Source organism: Planococcus citri, chromosome 5 (genome assembly GCF_950023065.1).
Source record: "Planococcus citri chromosome 5, ihPlaCitr1.1, whole genome shotgun sequence".
Taxonomy (NCBI): Eukaryota; Metazoa; Arthropoda; class Insecta; order Hemiptera; family Pseudococcidae; genus Planococcus; species Planococcus citri.
Genome location: NC_088681.1, coordinates 70,892,818 through 70,914,654, shown reverse-complemented (window position 1 = coordinate 70,914,654; position 21,837 = coordinate 70,892,818). Strand labels below are relative to the sequence as shown.

At 36.1% G+C, this 21,837-nt stretch overlaps 2 protein-coding genes across 2 annotated transcripts in view; one reads left to right on the top strand and one right to left on the bottom strand.

Moving 5' to 3' along the window:
* Nucleotides 1-15,080, bottom strand: part of S6kII (Ribosomal protein S6 kinase II) — a 277,023-nt gene extending 261,943 nt beyond the window's left edge. Inside the window, exon 1 of the mRNA XM_065369809.1 lies at nucleotides 15,061-15,080. The gene's annotated coding sequence lies outside the window, so the exon portion shown is untranslated. The remainder of the gene's footprint in view (nucleotides 1-15,060) is intronic.
* Nucleotides 7,484-21,837, top strand: part of jeb (jelly belly) — a 131,816-nt gene continuing 117,462 nt past the window's right edge. Inside the window, exon 1 of the mRNA XM_065369830.1 lies at nucleotides 7,484-8,481. Within this exon, the coding sequence (XP_065225902.1) occupies nucleotides 7,827-8,481 (655 nt within the window). The 5' untranslated portion in view covers nucleotides 7,484-7,826. The remainder of the gene's footprint in view (nucleotides 8,482-21,837) is intronic.

Below are 21,837 nucleotides of genomic sequence, written 5' to 3'. Positions count from 1 at the left end.
ACATTTTACTCAACGAACCAATCACCCAAAAGGAGAGGGACATGAATGCTCCAATTTTGATCAATATCCTCGCTCTTTTTTCATTATTATAAAAATTTCACAAAATTTTGACATTTTGGCGTGATTTATTAATTGAGCTCGAATATGTAGGTAATTAGGTATTCATTTTTCAAAATGCATCGATGGTCCTCCAACCTCCCACTTCCTTTTTTTTTTTCAAAACAGGACTCTTGAGAGACATTCGTCGAGGATCGACTGTAAAAAATACATAGACCTAGACCTTCCAACCGAGCAACAACCACAAATTAAAAACCACAAAAAAAAAGTTCATTTTCTGTACCGAAATCTTACTGTATAAGAAAACAGAGCGCGATTCTTGAAGGAAGTTTTTCACGCGTGAAATTAAGCAAAAAAAAAAAAAAAACTCAATTTCATGAGGCAAAATGCTCCTACAGAAATACGACCCAAAGTAATAGAGGGTGACATGATTTAAAAGTACGATATGAATCGTATTTAACGAACCAGGTACGTAAATTACTCGTTTTTTCTTATTCTCTTTAAACTGCGAAAATCATTAAAACTGTATTTTTTTTCGATGATTGAATTTCTAAAAAGAGTAGTTCTAAAAAAAGCTCGACCGGTGAAAAAACTCGACATTCTCGTTGAATTTGACAACTTTATAAAACATGTTAAAGAAACTTTCCGACAACTAGACATAAGTTGGTAAATTGTTGTGTTTTCTTTTCCACGAGGAAAAAATTTTTACCAGGTATGAAAATTCAACTTCTGTACAAACGTTGCGTTTTCTTTCCTTTTTTTTTCTTGGCCAAATAAAAAGTTGCGATAACGAAGTAGCAGTTTTGATTTAAACCTACTTGTACAAATCGTATCTTCGTTTATAGGATCAATACTGCTGATGAAGTGTATAGTATAGTATGCCACTAAAAGACAACATCTCTCTAAATTGTAACAACTTTTTCAACAACAAAGTTTATGTCAAAAGGTACTCGTATGTACACTACAGCTAGGCAGCAGTATAGGCAACTAGGCACTAGATAGCTGAAATAATTTTACAACATATACGCGTTCGTTGCGAAATACACGGTGGATTAACCTAACGGACGCGACATGATGAAGAGCACAGATTCGCTATAGATCAATCATTCGCCAATGTTAGACGCCTCCAGGTGCCAAAACGCCGCGTAAAGATTTCAGCTACTTATCTAAATACGAGTATCTCGTCACCCTCACCCCTCACCCTCGCATCAGAACCAAGTGTGTTGGCAAATTTATGGCGTATTTGATATTTTGCACGAACAGCGAGAAGCAAAAACCACCGCATGCCTAATCAAACATCTCTAAATTCAGAAAAGTGAATCGAGAATGACTTTGATTAAAATAAACAACAGAAGCGTTTGATGAATGGAAATTGTACGTATACGTAATACACGCTCGTACGTGCTAATCAACTGTAAGACCTGAGATTAGCCTATCCCGTAGTAGCATCGAGTTGAATGCAGAAAGGGGTTGAAGGCCTTGTTGCCAATAATTACAACGAATAAAATTTCATTTTGGAGTACGGGTGCGAATGGAATTCAAAAAATCAAAAGTTTTCCATTCGAAGAGAAATTTCTGAAATTTTCAAGAATGTATTTTTGTCCAAAACTAATCCTCTAAATCTGAATTTTATAATTATTTCGAGCTATTTTGAAAACATCTTTTAATCTGCTTGCTTCGAAATCCGCATTGAAAAATCAACATTCCTGTGGAGTGTGGATATTGAGTGCAAATTAAAAAGATACTCGCTCGAACCAGCACCAACTGATTTCAACAAAACTAGCCTAAGATGATTTGAAAGAGTAGGTAGGGGAGAGGGAGGATGTTCTGGACAAAAAAGTTTGAACCCGATTTTTGACTCCCAGTAATGTGGAAAAAATTGATCAAGTGCCCCGATTCGCGCAAATGGCAAAATATTTTGCCAATGCCACTAGGTGTACTAATGGCAAAAAAAAGGCAATATAATGGCAAAGCTCCAACCAATGAGAAGACAGCATTTTAACTTTGCCAATGTGGCAAAAGATTAAATTTTGCCAATAAGATTGCCACTGGTGGCAATCTCATTGGTAAATGTTTTGCCACCGTTTTGCCACTAGTGACAATTTAATTGGCAATTATTTTGCCTCTGTTTTACCACTGCTGGCAATCTCATTGGCAATTATTTTGCCAATGATTTTGCCACTCAGTGGCAATCCTATGGCAATTGATGTAGGTACCTGTAAAGAACACATTTGAAATTTGAAAATCGTTTATTTTAACGGTCAAAGTTGCAGGGAATGATGCAATTAATGTCTGAAGTCGAAAATCAATCTGTACCTAATTATATGTACCTGTATACATTCATTGTAGCATTAGTACCATATGCTTTGTTTTATCTTGTTGTAAGTAGGTACACGCATATTATGTAATTTGGTTTTCAAGTGATTCAGACGTTGTTACAGTATTGTTTTCATTAGACTATCATTATGGAAACTGCATAATCTAAAGACTTGGCTGGTACATGGTGAGCATAAATACACCCAAGTTATGATACCTACCAGATGATGTGATTTCCTCAACGATCACTGTAACATAACGTCTGAATCACTTGCAATCAATTCGCAAAATACATACGTGCATAGGTATAGGAAGTTACAAATACCCACACCAAGATAAAACAAAAGTCATGGTACCTATCCCATGATAGATGTATACAGATGTATGGTACTTACCGATTCATCTTCGACTTCCAGACGACATTTTCACGCATCAATTATAACCAAATTTCTGTACAACGTGTTCACTACTTCACCATCAACTGAAAACTGAACCAAAGTATGAAGTAACCAACGAGGCAGAGTAGAACATGCGCTCGACTCTGCCTAATCTCATCTTATCTTCCCCACTTCTGCGAATAGATTATTTTTTGAAATTTAACGGACAAAGTTTTGTCACTATTGGCAAAATATTGTAAACGTTGGCAAAATTTTGTCAAAACTAGCATAAGCAGAGTGTAATCTGTATTGTAGCAAGTTTTCAAAATTGCCATCACTGGCATTTTCGTCTGGTTTTCATTTCAATTTGAGCTTTACCACTCTTTTGCCAAGAATGGCAAAAAAAAGTGCCAATCAAATTGCCACTGCGCGAATCGGGGCGGCAAACGATTCCTTTGGGTGACACATACCACATATATTTTTTGCAAATTTTTAAATACAAAACTGGTGGAGTAATTCAACTTTGAAAATTTCGATGTTTTTGTCCAGAACATAACTTTGGGTGCCATGTTCCGGACGCGAGGGTGCCATGTTCTGGACAGCATGCAAATTGTACCTAAAATCAACGATGTGGTATTCTAATCAAAGGAAAAACGATTGAAATTTATTAAAAAACAGTTTATGCGTTTATTCAGAACATTTAGGGCATTCTACAACCTCTTGGTTATTTTTTGAAAATCCGAGGCAAACATCATGCAAAAAAAAAAAAAATGACACATTTCGAAAATGACACATATCCACGCAAAACCAAGCTTTCTTTCTTTCTAGGCCAGTTTTCCAATCTTTCATGCATTTCTTCAGTTTCTGAGACAATGCAGGTATTCCATACATGTAATATAAGCAAAGTGTCCAGAACATCACACCCCCTCATTTTGGAATCAATCGGAAATATTATGAGTTGAAAGCGTTCTAGGATGAATATCACCAATTCACGTTATAAAGTAAGGTTCACTACTTTCATAATTGCCTGCAGTTTTTTCTCCGGTCGTTTCTTCTTTTCAAAATATTGAAAACTAAAAAAAGTTGTCGGCGAAAAAATCACACACGTTTTAGACAAAGTCACATATTTTTTTGATAAGAACTGCCAGGGGAATGTTTGTCAGTGCAAACGCATGTAGTATCACAATGCCACGTACTTTTATGAAAAAATAATTTTTAGGCACAGTCAAAGTGGTCAAACTAGATTTCGTTCAGAACATCACCCTGTCCAGAACATCCTCCTTCTCCCCTACTAGGTACCTCTAGGCTCTACCTATTGGCTACCTATCTACACTGACAACTCCTTTATTCTCTTTCAAATCCCATAAACAAATTTCACCCACCATTAAATCAGTCTCCAGATCGGAGGAAAATCCGTGTACCCGACCTCCTTTTGGTTTGAGTTGATATGAATGAACTCCTATTCCCTAACTCGATAAAAATTTTGTAAAATCACTGTAATATTAAAGTATTAAGTATGTATGTAGTTAATTTGCTAAAAGTATTTCATCAAAATTTAAAAAATCGGAACTCTCCAATAAGAAGTTGCCCAAAACTATAAAACAACCGACAAATTCTTTTTAAAATCGAAACATTTAAACATTTTTTACATTAATTTCTTGACAATGTTATTTTCAAAGGACTCCGAAAAATTTCCAGTTTTGCTCTCGTGAGAAATAAGAAGGATGCTATTTCATAATAAGCTATAACGAAATTTTGGCCATCCTGTTATTTCTCATGGGAAAAGGTAAGAAGAATTTTTTCGTGCCATTTCCTGTTAAAAGAACACTACCGAATCAAAAGTAAAGTAGAAGTGTTTACTGTACTCGTAAAAGAAAACGAATTAAGGAAAGAATACAAAATATAATTTCCAACTTGTATACGAACAGAATTTTTCATTTATTGAAAATTTAAGCTATCTGGATGCGTTTTTCCATTATTTCTCGCCTGGCGAGAGTACAAATTTTTCAGTTATTCTCTGCACATGAATTTCGAGGGGGAACAAAAATCAAATAGGCAGATATATTTATTTTTAAAATTTACATTTTTTTTCAATTTTCTTCATTTGTGAAATTTTTACAAAATGCTTGAATTTTTTCAATATACAATTTTATAGCACGACGATTACATGTGAAACAAGCTCAGTTTTCGGTTTAGATTCTCCGATTTCCTTCACAATTTCTTTTGAACGAAAATCGCAATCATTCGCTCTCCAAGTACCTCTCATGGTTTTGCGAATTTCATCACGAAAAGTTCATACTTAGGTAGCTATGAATCATAGAAATACACGCTTCGCAGATTTTTTTCAAATTTTTCGGTTACAGCTACAAAATTTGGCGAGCTTTTCAAAATCGAGCTTTCAAAAAAACACTCAACTTTGAACTTTAGGAATTTTTGGCGAATATTTTGAAAACTGCTTTCAACCAGGTACCTTAAAAAAATCTGTAAACAGATTGCCTTCAAGTTGAAGCAGTCTAAAGCTAGCCTCACGTGGGAGAGTGGAATTGGAGGGTCAATGATGGCGACATGAAAATGAAAAATCTGAATTTTGTCCGAAAATTAAAAACCTTACGGAATTAATCTGAATTTGACCAAAAATCGAAACCCCCATCAAATTCTAGTATTTGTGAAAAAAAATCACCAAATCATTTCAGACAATCGAGTAATTACACTTCGCGAATTCCATACTCAAAAGCCCGCCAAAATCGGCGCCAAAAAATCAAAAGAAACAACGCTCGTTTTAAAGTCACCTTTCGACGCGAATATTTCTTCCAAAAAGAACGCGAAAAATACACGACTCCTCGCCCTCCTTCTCATCTTAAAGATACCTCAGAAACTCCGCCAATCACGCTGATGCTGGACCATCCTCAGGTTACTCCTTATCGCGTTATTTTTTCATTACTCCTAACCCGCTGATTTCAATCGAGGTATTTTAACGTTTGCAAAACGAGCAACACTGTTAGCAACGGAATCATTTTAAAACAACGTTGAGAAGGCAAAAAGACGCCAGTAATTTGACGAATATTTTTTTTCTTTTATTTTCCAAACCCAAAATACGAGTCATGGCCCACTACAGGGTTAAGGTGGTTACTTTTCGAAAAATTTCCTTCCGCATTATTATTATACAAGCGTGTAAAAATTTAGAAAAAAAATAATACAGTACCAAAAAAGAAGGAAAAAATAGGTTTAATTTTCGTGAAAAATATAATCCAAATCCCGTTTCTTTTTGTCGCAAAATATCCACGTATTGCGCGCAAATGTAGCGATACAGATAAACGCTATATAGACATAGTGCGGGAAAAGAGTCGAGTCGAGTCGAGCTGAGCTGTAACAACAGAGGAGGTGCCTAAGTGTGCTATCTAACAGAATCAAGACGTGATTCATATAACAGATGACATAACGAAAAAGCAGGCGAAAAACCTCGTTAATTTTCCACCATAATGCCGGTTCCAGACTATGCGCGGTTCGCGTTTCGTGGTTCGCATTTTGAGATTCGTGAAGGATTCGCGATAAAAATGATGAAATACGAAACACCTCGAATTTGCACTCTACACACTATTCGTATTTCGTCGATATATGTACATTTGACAAGAACGAACTTGAAAATTCGTCAACGAATCGCGAATCCCTTTGACGATTCGTCTAAAAACCGCCCGGTCGAGAGATCGGGCGCGAAACGCGAAACGTGAAAAAACTGATTCGTGATGATTGCGAATCACCACGAACAGGTGCGAAATGTGATCTACACACTATTCGCAGTTCGCGATATATTCGCGAATCATGTTTTTTTCGTGGTGATTCGCGCATAGTCTGGAACCGGCATACCGGTCTACTTCTCGGTATTTTCATTTTCGTTTAGCCAGCAAAATACATATACGTATGTAGTTTAGTGGACACGAAAATGATAAAAACGCCCAAACACGAATATTATTTCGCAGAACAGGAGGCACCAAAAAAAAAAAACCGCAACAACCAACGAGAAAAACAATCACACGATGGTCGAAAAAGTCGAATTCATTTTTCACGTCATACGTCCTGCAGCATCTCGCTCATATGTTTTGTCCTCCTTCGTACGCAGTCTGTTGAGATTAGAAAAAAAATTTCGTTCAACCGACAAAATTTACAATCTGCAGTAAAAATTATCCTCGTCATACGCCTTCGTCTTTTTTTTTCATCCAACCCTCCCCCTCCCCCCCACACACAGAAAACATACAATAAATGATAAAGTGATTTAATCGAGTTACACACTCTCGTCGTCTTTCGGTTTTTACAAGTCTGTCGAGCGATGCGACGATAAATCATCAGCTCGTGGAAATGCAAGTTGAAAATTTTTTTCCCAAAGATTTATATATACGCGTGTATTGGGACTTGAGAAAGCCTATACGTACATGATGGCATGGCATGGCATAGTCGACGACGAGCGTCAACCATACGTAAACATCGTCTAGCCCGTGTACGATATCGAAACGAAAGAAAGAAAGAAGACAGAAAGGGGTGAAAAAAAATGAAAATAAAATGAGAAAAACAAAAACAAAATTTAGAATAAGTTGCAAACATACTCGTAGAGACTAGAGAGGAATACAAGTAAAAGGGCAGAATAGAACTGGCGGCGATAATTCGTGCGGGAAGATTTTTTTGGTCGGTCGACGTTACAGCATTGCGAAGTATAATGTGCATGCGCCGAATTGGTATTCTTTATATGTAGTACAATGGTATAAAGTTGCGTGGGTGCCAATCGACACAGTGGGTTGTATGGAATTACCACCGAAACATGAACACCCAAAGTGACGGCTTTTAGAGTAAGATACGCTTCGTAAAGCTTCTGAAGTTTAGTAATCCTACATTTGATCCGGTTTTACGACGAATTTTCTCTTCTCTCTCGACGACGGTTTTCGCGACGACCACCATTTTTACTCGTAATTTTTTGCCGCGGTTATGCAGAGCTTAGTACGAAAATATTGATAAAAAAAAAAAAAAAAAAAAAAAAAAGGAAAATAAAATTTCCAACAAAATTCAAAATCGCGTGAATTTGTCAAAATGACGCCCGGGGCATTCGGGAATTTGTTATTAATTTTCGGAGCGTTTATACCGTTGTCGGCGGCGATTTTGAGTGACGGCTCGTATCTGATTTCGAGCGCGACCAGGCCACCGAGATTAAAGCATCCGATGGGTTACAGTGATAACGGCGGCGGCGGTGGCGGCGGCGGCGATGGCGGCAATCCGGCCGATGGCCATGGCCAGAAATCATCAGCTTACAGACAATCACCGACTCGCGCCCTCCAACAGTCTACCAAATATACCGATCTCGAGCAAAAAACTTGGTCTTTCGATAAAAAACACAATTTCTTCAACGCACTGAAACCGGTGGCTAGGAATTTTCTGCTTAAAAATCACGTCGTCGCTCATCACGGCTTGCCGTCCTCGTCTTTATCGTCGTCATCAGCAGCTTCCTCATCATCGTTGTCGTCTTCTTCGTCGTCGTCGTCGTCGTCGTCGTCAAAGGCAGCGTCGCGAGATAAACGGAATCATTACTCGCCCGACGACGAACCTTTCGCCAATTACGACGATTTGTTTTCGCAAAACGAAGTACAAGATGTGGGCGAAAACGTCATCGAAGAAAATCCAAAATTATCTAAAAATTTCAATTACTACCCTTACAGAGGGAAGCGACCCTTCGAAGTTCCCCAAATTGGTAAGTAACGCGTTTCTTTTGCATTTCACGAGTATACCTATACTTTTAAGCATGCCATCGAGTGCATAAGGCAGTTCATTGTGAAGTTATTACCCCCAAATTTGCCCATATTTAAGTGGGAAAATTGACCGCCAAATTGTGGTTTTGGATAGTGTGATAATTTATGTATAAAGCAAGGTTTAACATTTAACCGCAGTAATCGAAAAAAGTTGCAATTTGAAAATTTTTTAAGCACGTTAAATTTTAAGCTGAAAAATTTCATCATTTTCTCAAGAATGTTGTTAAGACAGATGAAATGTTCAAATTGGTATCATTCGTTTTTAAAGATAGCAATCAACGTGCGCTAAATTGCATAAAAATTATGGTAAATAGACCGAATGGTTCTGGTGGGCCACCTGGTGGCCAGGCCAGTTAAGAGCCAATGTGGGCCCGGAGAAAATATAACTATGACATGAAATTTTCATTTTCTGTTTTAGTTTTTGGGGACAAAAATCTGATTTTTTTCATATTTTCAAAACAAAAAATAATTTGATCCGAGCGGAGCAAGGGCAAATTTTTAAAAAAATTTAATTTCGAGAAACCTACAAACGACGTTTTTATTTTGAAAGTTGATTTTGAAAAAAAAGAGGACAACCTTTGAAAATTTGTACTTTCTGCAAGAAGTTTATTTTTGGCCTTTCAAATTTCAGAATTTGAAAGATTTATTTTTAGGATGGTAATTTACGAAAAAGAAAAGAGAACAGGCCCAATTGAGGGCGACAGCTCTTGAAAATTTGTATTTCTAGAGGCATAAAAACGATACTTTTTACGCGAGAAGTGCTTCAAAACTTGAATAGATGAATGCTATTTTTTTGGAAAGAATTTTGAAAAAGAAAAGAAAACAAGCCCCAGCGAAGCGAGATCAAAAAATTTTAAAAATTTGTGTTTTGAGAACTAAAAAAACTGGTTTTCGTTTCACCACAGGCCCTTCTTTTGCAACCCCCCCCCCCACCCTCGGAAAACGCGGATCCATGCAAACCGTCCCCTTGCCCCCTTCTCAACGGCTCTGCTGGTGGCACTTTCAGATAATAATTTCTGAACAAAACTGAATCGAAAGAGCGTGTGAAAGTACATCATTAGTTAAAATTTCATGGCACAAAGCGCATTTTTTGATTTTTAGCGAATTTTTAAAAATCAAATTTGGGCCAAAAAATGGGAGGAAAAATCAAAATTTCACCAAATTGACGTAGAGTGCTGAAATTTGATATGTACTCTATTTTCAATCCTTCAAATCGATTGGAATCGGTTTCTATCCATTTTGAGCAGCTCTGCAGCCTCCAGCAAAATTTTCGCTAAATTTTATCTCGGAAAGTTGTAAAGCTAAAAATTAACTCGATACTCTAATTTCAACGTGCCGACTGCCGAGTCGACTGAAGATGGTTTTAAGCTGTTTTGGTTCAGTTTTCCAAAGAATGTCATAAAATCTGTCAAAATGAACTGCAATTTGTAGAATTTTTATGGCACCAAAATTTGGAATTTCCAAAATTTTAAAAATGTCGCTGGTGGCTTCAGAACAGCTCAAAACCACTTCCCAGTCGCGATGTTGAAATTACAGCACATGGTAAATTTCTGTTTTCCACCTTCTATCTCCAAAACAACTCGAAAAGATTCGAAACCATTTACAATCAATTCGGCTGATTAAAGATAGGGTATATATCAAATCTCAGCTTTCTAGGTCACTTTGGTGAAGTTTTGCTCTTTACTATTTCAGTGGTGACTTTTAAATTTTCGTAAGCGTAGGGCTTAAAACAGCTCCTTAAGGTACACCTCTGAAGATAGGTTTAGGGTCCGAAAGTGAATCGTTGATGCAAATCTGGAAGTAACAGTCTGATAGGAACAATTTGATAATATCAAAATAAGTAACGAGGTACTTGAGTATTCTGCAATTTTTGTAGGAGACCGAAATGCCATATAGAGTCGTAAGCTTGTTTAATGTCGAGAAACGCTGTGGCGGTGTACTGTTCATTTTCAAAACCTTGGTGGATAATTTCGCTAAGATGATGGAGTTGATGTGTTGTTGCTGTATGTTTTTGAAAGCCACACTGAAACTGTAGCAATATTTTGTGTCTGTTGGTATGATCAGTTAAGCGCTTCAAGATGATACGTTCTAGTAATTTGGAAAGTGAAGTCAGTAGGCTGATATTGGTCTATAGCTAGCAGGAGAAGTTGGTTCAGGACTTTTCTTTGGGATTAAAACGATGATTGCTTTTTTCCATTCTTGAGGGAAATATCCTTGTTTTAGGCAAGCGTTGAAGATAACCCGGATTATTCTAGGACAACAGATTGGCATGTTCTTGAGAAGTTGATTATTTATGTTATCCAGGCCAGGTGATTTTTTAGTTTTTAATTCAAAACACGAGTTCGGAGACTTTGGTGAATTTGTAACGTAAACTGTAAATGCTGATATGTTGCTGATTGGTTCACATGGTTGATGTCTTGAGTATGAGGTTTAAAGCAGTTTTCAAAATAGTCAGCAAATAGTTTGCATTTATCGCATGTCGGAGGTGGCTGTGTGGTTGTTATAGACAATTTGAGAGGTTGCAGGTGTTTGCGGATTCAGAATTCGTTTGGTTGCATTCCAAACATCTTTACTACCTGGTTCTAGGTTAGCACAGTAGTTCTGGTATGATGTATAGCGAAATTCGTTAAGATTCTTCTGAACTTGGTGTGTTAGATGGCCGAGTTGAAGTTTTATACTTCGATCTTTAGTACGTTGCCAGCAGCGACTTCGTAATTTAAAAATGGCCGTTTTTGAGCAAAAAATTACAAATTTTCAAGAACAAAATTGTGTTTATAAATTTGACGTATTTCTTAAAAATGGATCGTTCAACAGATGCGAAATTCTCTTTACTTTCGTTTGGAATGATTTTGAAGCCAGTAAATGTGATCTATGACTTTCCAAGTGACATTTCTCTAAGAGAAAAAAACCTCGAGGAGACCTTTGGACATTTTTTTTTTTTGTACACAATCATACTATAATTCGATGATGGGTCCTAAGGATTAGAATCGGTCAGAAAATTTATGGAACTGGTAATGAGGTTTGCTCGATCGCAAAGTATAAAATTCTTCCCACGCCACGTCAATTCATCTATCAATACCTTTAGTAAAATTTCTTATTGCATAAATTTACAAGTTGAACATCAAACGAGACGACTATTTCATATACTTTGAGAGTTTTCAATCCTGCGATTTTCTTTCTCTTTTCACTACCGTACTTCTCGATTTCTCACATATATATTTTTTTAGTCCCCGTAGGTAAAGGGATCCACAAAAATATCGCAATTCTTCATAACCTACCTTACACCGCATACACGACATGTCACATGATAATATTACTCGTACATCCGGCACGACGTTATTTATTTCAGCTGTCAAAATTCGCGACTACAAACTCTATTCGGTTGGCAATTTACAAATGGGTAATATTTAAAAGTCGATAATAATAAATCAAGCTCGCTATACGAGTATACCTCTACTCGTACGTACATAGTAGTTCTTCGTTGGTATTATTACGTATTAGGTATCATCATCATCAGCATTGACCCAAGTTCTGCGACTTTATACTTAAGGACACTACACCCAAATTAGGCATTAAAAAAGAATGCATTCGAAAGCAGAAAAAAACCATAGAGTGTAAAAGAGGGAAGACGAAAGAAAAAAGGTATAGATACAGAAACAGATACCCAGGTAATAAAAACAGTCAGCCGTTGGTTTATCGAACTATGTGCTTGTCGATACTTCGGTTTAGATGCTCTTAAATTAGACAACTGTTTCGTCGAGTCGTTTCGTTTCGTTAAGGTTAAAAGAACAATAAATTAAATGTCAACGAAAATTTCATCTTGTTCCTACACGTACCTACCATTATTGGCTTATTTACCTGTAGATTTCACTAACAAAGTCATTAAATACTCGTTTAACCCCTACAAAAATAGTGCAAGTATGGAAGGTACGACTTAGGTACACATATATATGTATGTACCTACTTATAATATCAACCAAACTCAAGCATGAATATGGCAGCAGCTCCGCCATACGCGTATTTCACATTTTTAAAACGCAATCGTCAGCCAAAAATGCGAAGAAATTTAAATAAGTAGGTAAACACGATGAAATTCATTTTCACAAGCGCGAGCATTTGAAAATTTCATTTTTACCAACCAAACAAAAAGCGTTCAATCATAAAAATTCGTATTTTCCACACTAAACCAACCACGAGAGCGAGTGAATTCCCAATGAAACGTAAATTATACGTTACTCGTATAGTGTACTTTCGCATGTTTCCAACGTCAATGTCGTGAAATCTGCGAGATAATTTTGAAAAAAAATGTCATAAACGAGAGCTTCGTATGTTCATTAGATGAATTTGAAATGAAAAATGCGATATTTTAAAACCAGTTTATATGAAAATTCAAACCTTTCACTCGCATTAATGGTCCGAAATTGGAACCAGTTTCTTTTGCACCACTACCTAGTACCTATTCACAGCATCAAGATTTTCGAACAGAAAACTGTTCAATTCGGGATGAAGATTTCTCATCACTTTTATAATTTTACGCTACATTTTATTTTCCCCTTCGAGTTCTAAAATAAAAATTTTACCAGAGCTTTTTTGCTCACAACACAAATTTTAATTTGATCAAAAATGAAAATTATTCAAGTTCAAAAACATTAAATTTTGTGTACTTGGGTACTGCCAAAAATGTCAGTTCCTTAATTTAATTTTTATAAAGGTGTCCAACAAAATTTCAAAATAAAAAAGCAGAATTTCAGCAGAACTTTTAGCAAGACATTTTTTAAGTTACACTTAGGATTTTTCAAGAGGGGGAGGGGGATGGGCGAAGCAAAATATTGCATTCGAATTTTTCGTTTTTCCAAAGTCTTCAAACATTCCAAGATTTTTTTCAAGCAATCGGATGTTGAATAGTTTACCTAGTGCCAAAAATTTCAGTTCTCCGATCAAATTTTTTCTGAATCTCAAAACTCAAAAATCAAATCTCAAACTTCCGCAACACCTGACTCCTTTTGTCGTGATATGAAAATTTCTTGTTTTGAGCACTCGAGTTGTCAAAAAAAAAGTAATGTAACCTTAATGCTGCTTTAAAATTTTCCCTAAATTTTCCCTTCGAAGTGTCGAACAAAATTGAGGAGATGGAATAAAAAAAACAGGTAATAAATTTCAAAGATTACAGCAAATTTCGATCAACCATCCTTTGGTTTCCGTCTGTATATCTTTAAATTTGGCTTCAGTACAGAACTGAGAATACCTTTAATTTCCCAAGCGAGTGATGACTTGAAATTTTTCCAAACATCGCAACATTATGTTTTGTATTTTTCAGTCAAAAACTTCTCGCATGAAAATTTTTTGAAATCTACTCGGGGATGTTGAAGGGTTAAAACATGCAGTTCTACGATTATTTTCGTAAGAGAAAGATGTGAAATAACAAGAAAGAGTTTATACAAAGTATATACCTATCGTAAACTCGAAAAGAAAATTTTCAAAGCTTAGAGTAAAATTCATTGTACAGTGAAATACTGCATTTCAGTAGTAAAATTATTCTCAAGTAAAACAGTGAATTTTTTAAAGCTAGATGGGCAGGCACTTCGGTTTTTTGTTCGTTTGTTTTTTTCAGCGCTGCCTAATGTAAGCCCCTAATTAATAATATTGTGAGGTTGGAATAGCGAAATATGACTTCGAGGTACCAAGTAGGTACCAAATAGTGAAACTTTTGACTAAAAACTTTGTTTTCCGAACTGAAACATTATTTTTCACATTTAAAAAAAATCAAAATCCAAGTTTTTTAAGACTAACTTTCGTCGTTTTCACTTTCGATCTAGCACAGCGCTATAGGTATGGAAATGTGAGGGTGCAGCCCTTTCTGATGTTTTTTTCCTATGTCTAAGCAAAAACCAAAGTCAATCGTTCTTTTTTCCTCCGTAAAATCTAATCCAAAAAAAATTTCAACTTTTCTGAATGTTTCATCATTAAACTCGAAAAAAATTCCCGATCGCTTTCAAATTTGCGAAATAATTTTTTACACACAGTTTTATTTTATTTTTTTCATCAGTGCATAAAAACAATGATACAGACAATCGAACCTTGGCTCGAATAAAAATCACCCGATGCGTAACCTCAAACTACATAAGCCACCGTTTTCGAAAAACATGTAAATTTCGAAGCTTAAAATCGCCAAGTTTCGTATACAAATAAAACATACCAATCTACCTACCAATTCGAGCGTTGAAAAAAATCAAATAGCTTAATTCTACAAACGATCAGACTATACCATTGTCGTGTTTCCATCGAAATAATGAACAATGAGAGATTAAAATTTAACAAGTTCGAATTAATTGTTTTCGCGTCATCGATTTTAACGCTCGTGTTTTTTTACGAAAGATTTTTTTTTAAGCGCTGCCAGAATGTTTTTTTACGAGTGAATTTCGTAGAAATTCGAGGCAAAAACACGTCCGAGAGTTTATTTTTCAACGCTTCATTTGGTTTGTAAACAATATGAAAATCGTGTCAGTTTAAAAACCGCTTACCTTTTAATTTTCAGCTCTCGATGAAACAACTCTCTGCTGGTTTCTTTCGCGTCCTCGTTTTTCAAAAATCGCGTTCGCTTTTTTCATCGGCGCTGCACGGTGCAGATTTTCACGTTTCTTTTTTCACGCCATTATCGTCTTTTCGGCCCCTCTTTTTTTTTCGCTATCTGTAACGTGAAAAAGTAGAAAATACGTATAAGAAAAGAAGAAAAAAAAAAAGAAAAGAAAAGGTGCTTCAATACGTAAAAAGATGAGCAACAGATTAGCGTTTTATAAAAAGGAATCAGAAGTACAAAATAGTCGTACCTACGTGTTGCTCCACATGATGCGCTTTTTTATTTTTTTTCACATTATACTCGTATTCGCGCGTTAAGAATACTCAATAGCATGTACGATTATAGTAGGAAGGTACAGAAGAGCCACTAAAAGTAATGATTTTAATAAAAATGAACGAATCTATTCCTATACCACTCGAATAGCAAGGAAAAGTACCTACTACAGGTTTTTCACTGACAGTAATTCATATGCGATAGAATTACCATCTGCAGCACTCTTTGAAATCTAAATACGCGTACCTCTTTGAGTAGGAACTACCCTACCCAGTACCCATACATGATACAATAGCGATACACGACTTATCGATAGCTGTACGAGTACGTTTTCATCATCGAACACTCGATAAGGCTTCCCACTTTTAGAAAATACTCCAGCTATAATTTCCAATAATCGAACCATTCAGAATTTCAGACACCTCCGATTATCATACAATCACAAAAGGCGAAAAGCGTACCTTCGGTAAAAATACACGATTCAACTCGTGTCTATTTTCAGATCTCGCAACAGAATTGGAAACTTTTCTTTTTTTGTCGAAGGAAATCCACACTTCAAAAGTCTAACAAAATGTCCGACATAATTTCAGGAACTCGACAGGATTATTTCGAGCTTTCAAAAATCTGACAACATATCACGAAATCAGTCCCTTACGAGTTTGACATCATTTTAGCATTTCATTGGTGATTTTTTCAAGTTTTCAAAATTCAGACTTGACGTAACTTCAGTGAAACACGAAGCGTCAATTATTATTCGAAACACTTATTGGAAATTGATCAAAGATTTTTTTCCAGTTTTCAAAAGATCAACATGAGTGTAATTGAGTCGTTTTCCCTCAAAATCCATCTCTTTTAGGACTCCATAATTTTTTACACCATGTTTGAAATCCTCAGCGTAATACAGAAAAAATATGAATTAATTTTAGCAGCTTTGATAATTTTTTTTTTCAAATAGGTATGTACCATTGTACTTATTTTGTATTATCTCAATTTTACCAAAAAATAGCTCAACGCCTCTCCCCCCCCCCCGTGTTACGAAGCACTCTCGTTTTTTTTTCACGTAGACATAAACATACATTATAGAAAACGAATCCGAGTCCTTCGATATAAAGCCTTTTATTGGCATTCTGGTTTTTTAAGCTACCTTCGCGCTTATAATACGAAAAATATGGCAAAAGAAGCAACAATAATGCAACTCGATTCGGTAGGTATGCTGAATTCATTCAGCAATCGCAGCTTTCCAACAGGTTAATTCGGCAAATACGTATAGCTTATACAAGAGTATACATATACGATGTTTAGCTAAAATATCCGGTAAATAAACGTAAGATTTGTGAGAAATTTATCGAATTCGAGAAACATTTCGCGGTTCATTGAATACGACGTTGTAATATTTTATGTGTTTTTCGGATAATCAGACGGCTTTTATAACATCGCCAACCCTTTTTTCGGATATCTCCAAGGCCGCTTTTTATCGTTAACCAATTGAGAGTAATGGGAAATTTGCTTGGCAAGAAGAAGAAGAGAGAAAAAAAGTTATAAAAACGACCTCTTTACGCGAACATGGATGGGCACTGGGCAGGGGCAGGGAGCGGATATTATATTATTTGAAACGAAGTACGAGTTTTAAAATGAGGAAAGTGAAAGTACTTAATAAACGTTTCGGAGACATTTTTTGCTCTTCTATAATACTTATACGTTAGAAATTTTTACATTTTTTACGAGGTAAAATGAGCAAAGTTAAATGAGTAAAAGAAAAAAAATTGGTGTTTCCGTTGTCGAGCGTATTTTATGGTTAATTTTACAGCTTCGTTGGTTTTTAAGATTTTGGAATTTATTATTAGTTTTTTGGTTGCCTTACAAAAAAAAAAATTGAAAAAAAAAAGAAACGAGAATGTCGTTATAAAAACTGAAAATTTTCAGATAAAATGTAACTAAGCTTAAAGGATGAAGACGTCGTGTTTGGTTGTGTTTTTTTCCAGCGAAGAGAGGAAAAGTGGAGAAGTCTTTTAGAGTGAACTTTACGTAGTCTGTGCGGTATCTATTTATTGCTTAGTTACAGTTATCGTATCGTAACGTTTTCTTTTTTTCTTTTTTTGGTAGGTATTTTTACTTTTTCGCCCTCTGGCTCCTAAATTTACTTCCTCCTTTAGAAAAAAAATAGTTGGTATCACTCGTGTGGTCCAGGTCGGTAACTTTGATGATCATATTCGATTGTGATTTTCGCTAATTTCACCCCCCCCCCTTCCACGAATATCTGTTCTGTTCTTGAAGTTTGTACCTACGTTCCTCAGCTGCAATTATCAGTTTTGAACTTGAGAAATGAAATTTGCCGATGAAAATCTCAAGCGCGAGCGACGACAGATTTTCTCAAGTTTTTCCCCTCTCGAAATCAAAGCTCGAAAGTTGAACGAGGATAGGTTATTTTTAATCGGTCGTTGTGTAAATACGCTTACGCGACGTATATATAAATATTATTTTCTTTTTTTCGAGGTACCTACGTGTAACCATTTGGAGGTATTTATTGACGAATCGCGTGCAACGTGCTGCGGTTCGTTTGCTTCGAATGAATTAAATAGGTAGCTGTTCGATGTATCAGCGTGGCGTTATTTTAGAAGGCAAAAAAAAAAGGTAGAAAAAAAATAAAGACGACGATACATTTGGGTATTTTTAGATTTTTTATATCCGAAAATAGTGCTAGAAGCGTTAAAATAGAAGACAAAAAAAACAAAAAAAAAAACGACGACGCCATCCCAGCCGAATAGTTATATGACCTACAAGTAGGTGATGAGGTATGAGTAAGTTTAGTCGTGTTATTGTATAGCTATGTGAAATAGTTGCGATAATAAAGGTATAGCGAAGGTATTACCCAACTACTGTGCAGTCTAGAGCAGGTACAAGTGAATACTATAGACCTACCCTTTGTAAAAATTTACATGACATGCGACGCGAGCGGACAGTTCGTCGTACTCGCAAAGTGAAATTCATCGAAACTGACGCGATGCTTTTGTGCGAGAGTATTTTTACAACGTATTACCTAATTAAATTGGTAAACTTGGCCCGCAGGGTTAGGTAATTAATAGCGTATCGCGAATATTACGAGTAGGTACGCAAAACGAAAAGTGCACTCGACCAATGTGCGTACTGCGTAGTGCCTATTAAGTTTTGTACTTTGGAAAAGTTTTCGCCTCGTTTATATTATAAACTGTATAAATAAATCATGAAACGATTTTCAAAGATAGCCACGCCCTGGTCAGAACTCGCACATCGTAAATTCGTGTACTTATAGTATTCTTCGAATAAGTATCTACGCGTTGTAAATCTTATTCTCGTAGTTAGTTGAGGGTGCCTCGAAGGAGCCACAGTGTTTGATTTAAGCGCAATCGAACGAAGGAATTTGAATACCTAATTTGTAAATGATCCGATCGAATTCGAATTAATCTCCTCCTTCAATCGAAATTAAACCAACCATGGTAGAAATGATCCACGTTACAAGCGAACCTATACAACTCGTTCTCTCCGATCGAGCTTATGAAAAAGCATGTCGCGTCACCAAGACTTTAGAGCCCAATTCTTAGCTGCCAAAGTTGATTTTTCGATTTTTGGAGAATTTTTGGAAATTACGAGCTGAAATTTCCTACTGGTAGGTATAATAATTTTCTACAAAAAGAATAAATACAGAGATGAAAATCTGTAACTCGGTTTATACGTACTGAAGCTTCGATTGATTGACATCATTTTCCAGCCAATCTAGAGTCTAGAGCGAAAATCGACTTCTTTCCAAGGACTTCGAATCACTCCAGAAAGCTTTGTAATTAATTTCGGAAGCCGAATCACATAAAATAGATGAATCGTAAATTCGAGGTGACGAGTTGAAAAGTGTATTTTTTTACAAGTTGGAAAACCTCAATTTTTAAATAAATCCAAAATTTTCAATTTTTGTAGAGACTTATTCGAAACTTCTTCCGCTTCTTAAAGTCAACTCCTGGAATCGATTGCAACAAATTTCGAATCTATCTAGATCTAGAGTTTCCAGCAAAATTTGACTTTTCTCTAGCAATTTCAAATCACTCCAGGATAAGGTAAATCATCAATTTCGGAAGCTGAAAATTTAACCCTGCCATAATTTCGACCTGTTCCATCGACTAGGGCAAGAGTTGAAAAATGTATCTACATATTTTTTTACAAGTCGAAAAAACTCAAAATTTTGACATGATTTTGCAGGAACCAAAAAAAGAACGTTCAATGGATGGAATCACCCTGTTGTTTTTGGGGGCAATACCTATTGCGAATAATTTTGAATTGCAGAAGTGAAGTCAACTTGTGCTGTAGTACGCTTTGGATCGTTCCGAGAATTATTGCAATCGATTCGAGGGGTCAAATTCTAGAGGTACATATTATGATAAGTTTTCAGTAATTTGTTGAAAAAAAGGACGATTTTGACATTTTTAAAAATTTGAGTTCGAATCTTAAATCAAGAATTATAGTCCGGAATATGACCATAGGAGTAATTGCACCCCCCCCCCCCCCCCCCCGCGCCGATTCTCCGGGACAACTTTTTTCTTAAAGGGGACATCCTAAGGAACATTTCAAAGCAAACTTGTCCAAAAAAAGATTGCCTTACTTACAAAATGGCGGCCATTTTGACTGGCAGGTCAGCCGAAATCGCAGATTTTGCGTTTCAACATAGGACTTGCACGAAATTTTTCAAACCTTACAAAGGTAGATCGAAAGATCATGCAAAAATTCACCACCGGTCAAAATTTCAAGTGCTAAAACGCGTTTTTCGATTTTTGGTGAATTTTTGAAAATCCAATTTCGGCCAAAAATGAAGACAAAATCAAAATTTTACCAAATTGACCAAGAAAGCTGAAATTTGGGATATACCCTGTTTTCGACATGCCAAATCGATTGGAAAGAGTTTTAACTCGTTTTGAGCAGTTCTGGAGCCTCCAGCAGTTTTTTGAAACTCGAAATTCCCACAAAATTCCATCAAATTGGAGTTGTAAAGCTGAAATTTATTCTGCAAACTAATTTCAATACGCTACGAAGTACTGCAGGTGAATTTTAAGTCGTTTTGGAGCCTCCAGCGACTTTTTGAAAATTACAGGAGCCTCCAGTAGATTTTTGAAACATGAAAGTTCCCCAAAATTTCATCAAACTGAGATGGAGAGTCGAAATTCGTTCTGCAAACTAATTTTAATATGCTACGAAGTTAACTACTGGTGGATTTCAATTTTCAAGTCGTTTTGGAGCCTCCAGCGACTTTTTAAAAGGCTGTATGGCGTTTTTTTAGAAAATTGAAATTTCCTAAAGGTAGCTGGAAACTTCAAAACCATTTGAAACCATCATGTAGTCTGCGAAGTAAATTTCAGCTTGCCAACTCCATTTGATAAATCAATGTTGCGGGAACTTCAAGTTTCAAAAATCTACTGGAGGCTCCAGTAATTTTCAAAAAAGTCGCTGTAGGCTCTAAAATGACTTGAACCCACCTGAAGTCGTCCTCAGAGGGTGTTAAAATTGGAGTGTAGAGTAAATTTCAGCTTTCCATCTCCATTTGATGAAATTTTGTGAAAATTTAAGGTTTGAAAAATCCGCTGGAGGCTTCAATAATTTTCAAAAAGTCACTGGAGGCTCCAAAACGACTTAAAATTCACCTGCAGTACTTCGTAGCGTATTGAAATTAGTTTACAGAATAAATTTCAGCTTTACAACTCCAATTTGATGGAATTTTGTGAGAATTTCGAGTTTCCAAAACCTACTGGAGGCCCCAGAACTGCTCAAAACGGGTTGTAACCGTTTCCAATCGATTTGGCATGTCGAAAACAGGGTATATCCCAAATTTCAGCTTTCTTGGTCAATTTGGTAAAATTTTGATTTTTTCCTCATTTTTGGCCTAAATTGGATTTTCAAAAATTCACCAAAAATCGAAAAACGCGTTTTAGCACTTGAAATTTTGACAGGTGGTAAATTTTTGCATGATCTTTCGACCTACCTTTGTAACCGCCATTTGTAAGTAAGGCCAACGTTTTTTTGGGCAAGTTTGCTTTAAAATGTTCCTTAGGATGTCCCCTTTAAGAAAAAAGTTGTCCCGGAGGATCGGCGGGGGGGGGGCAATTACTCCTATGGTCATATGTCGGACTATTAGGGTGCTGGTAAAATTTGATCACAAGTCAATAAATCGAGCTAAAATTAAACGTTACACTACCTACAAAAATTTTCAATCCAAGAAAAAAATATGGTGATTGATTTTTCGAGAGAGCGTGGAAGGTTTATGAGATCAGAGAAGAAAAAAGTTGCAAAATTTGAGGGCAGGCGGATAGATTTCTACAAAACTGGAAAACTGGTAAGAAAAAGTTCGCTAGAAAAGTTGAAAAATGTTTTTTTGTAAATTTTTTGCACAACGGGCGAGGTGATTTCCATGTCAACTGCCACCACCGGTAAAAAC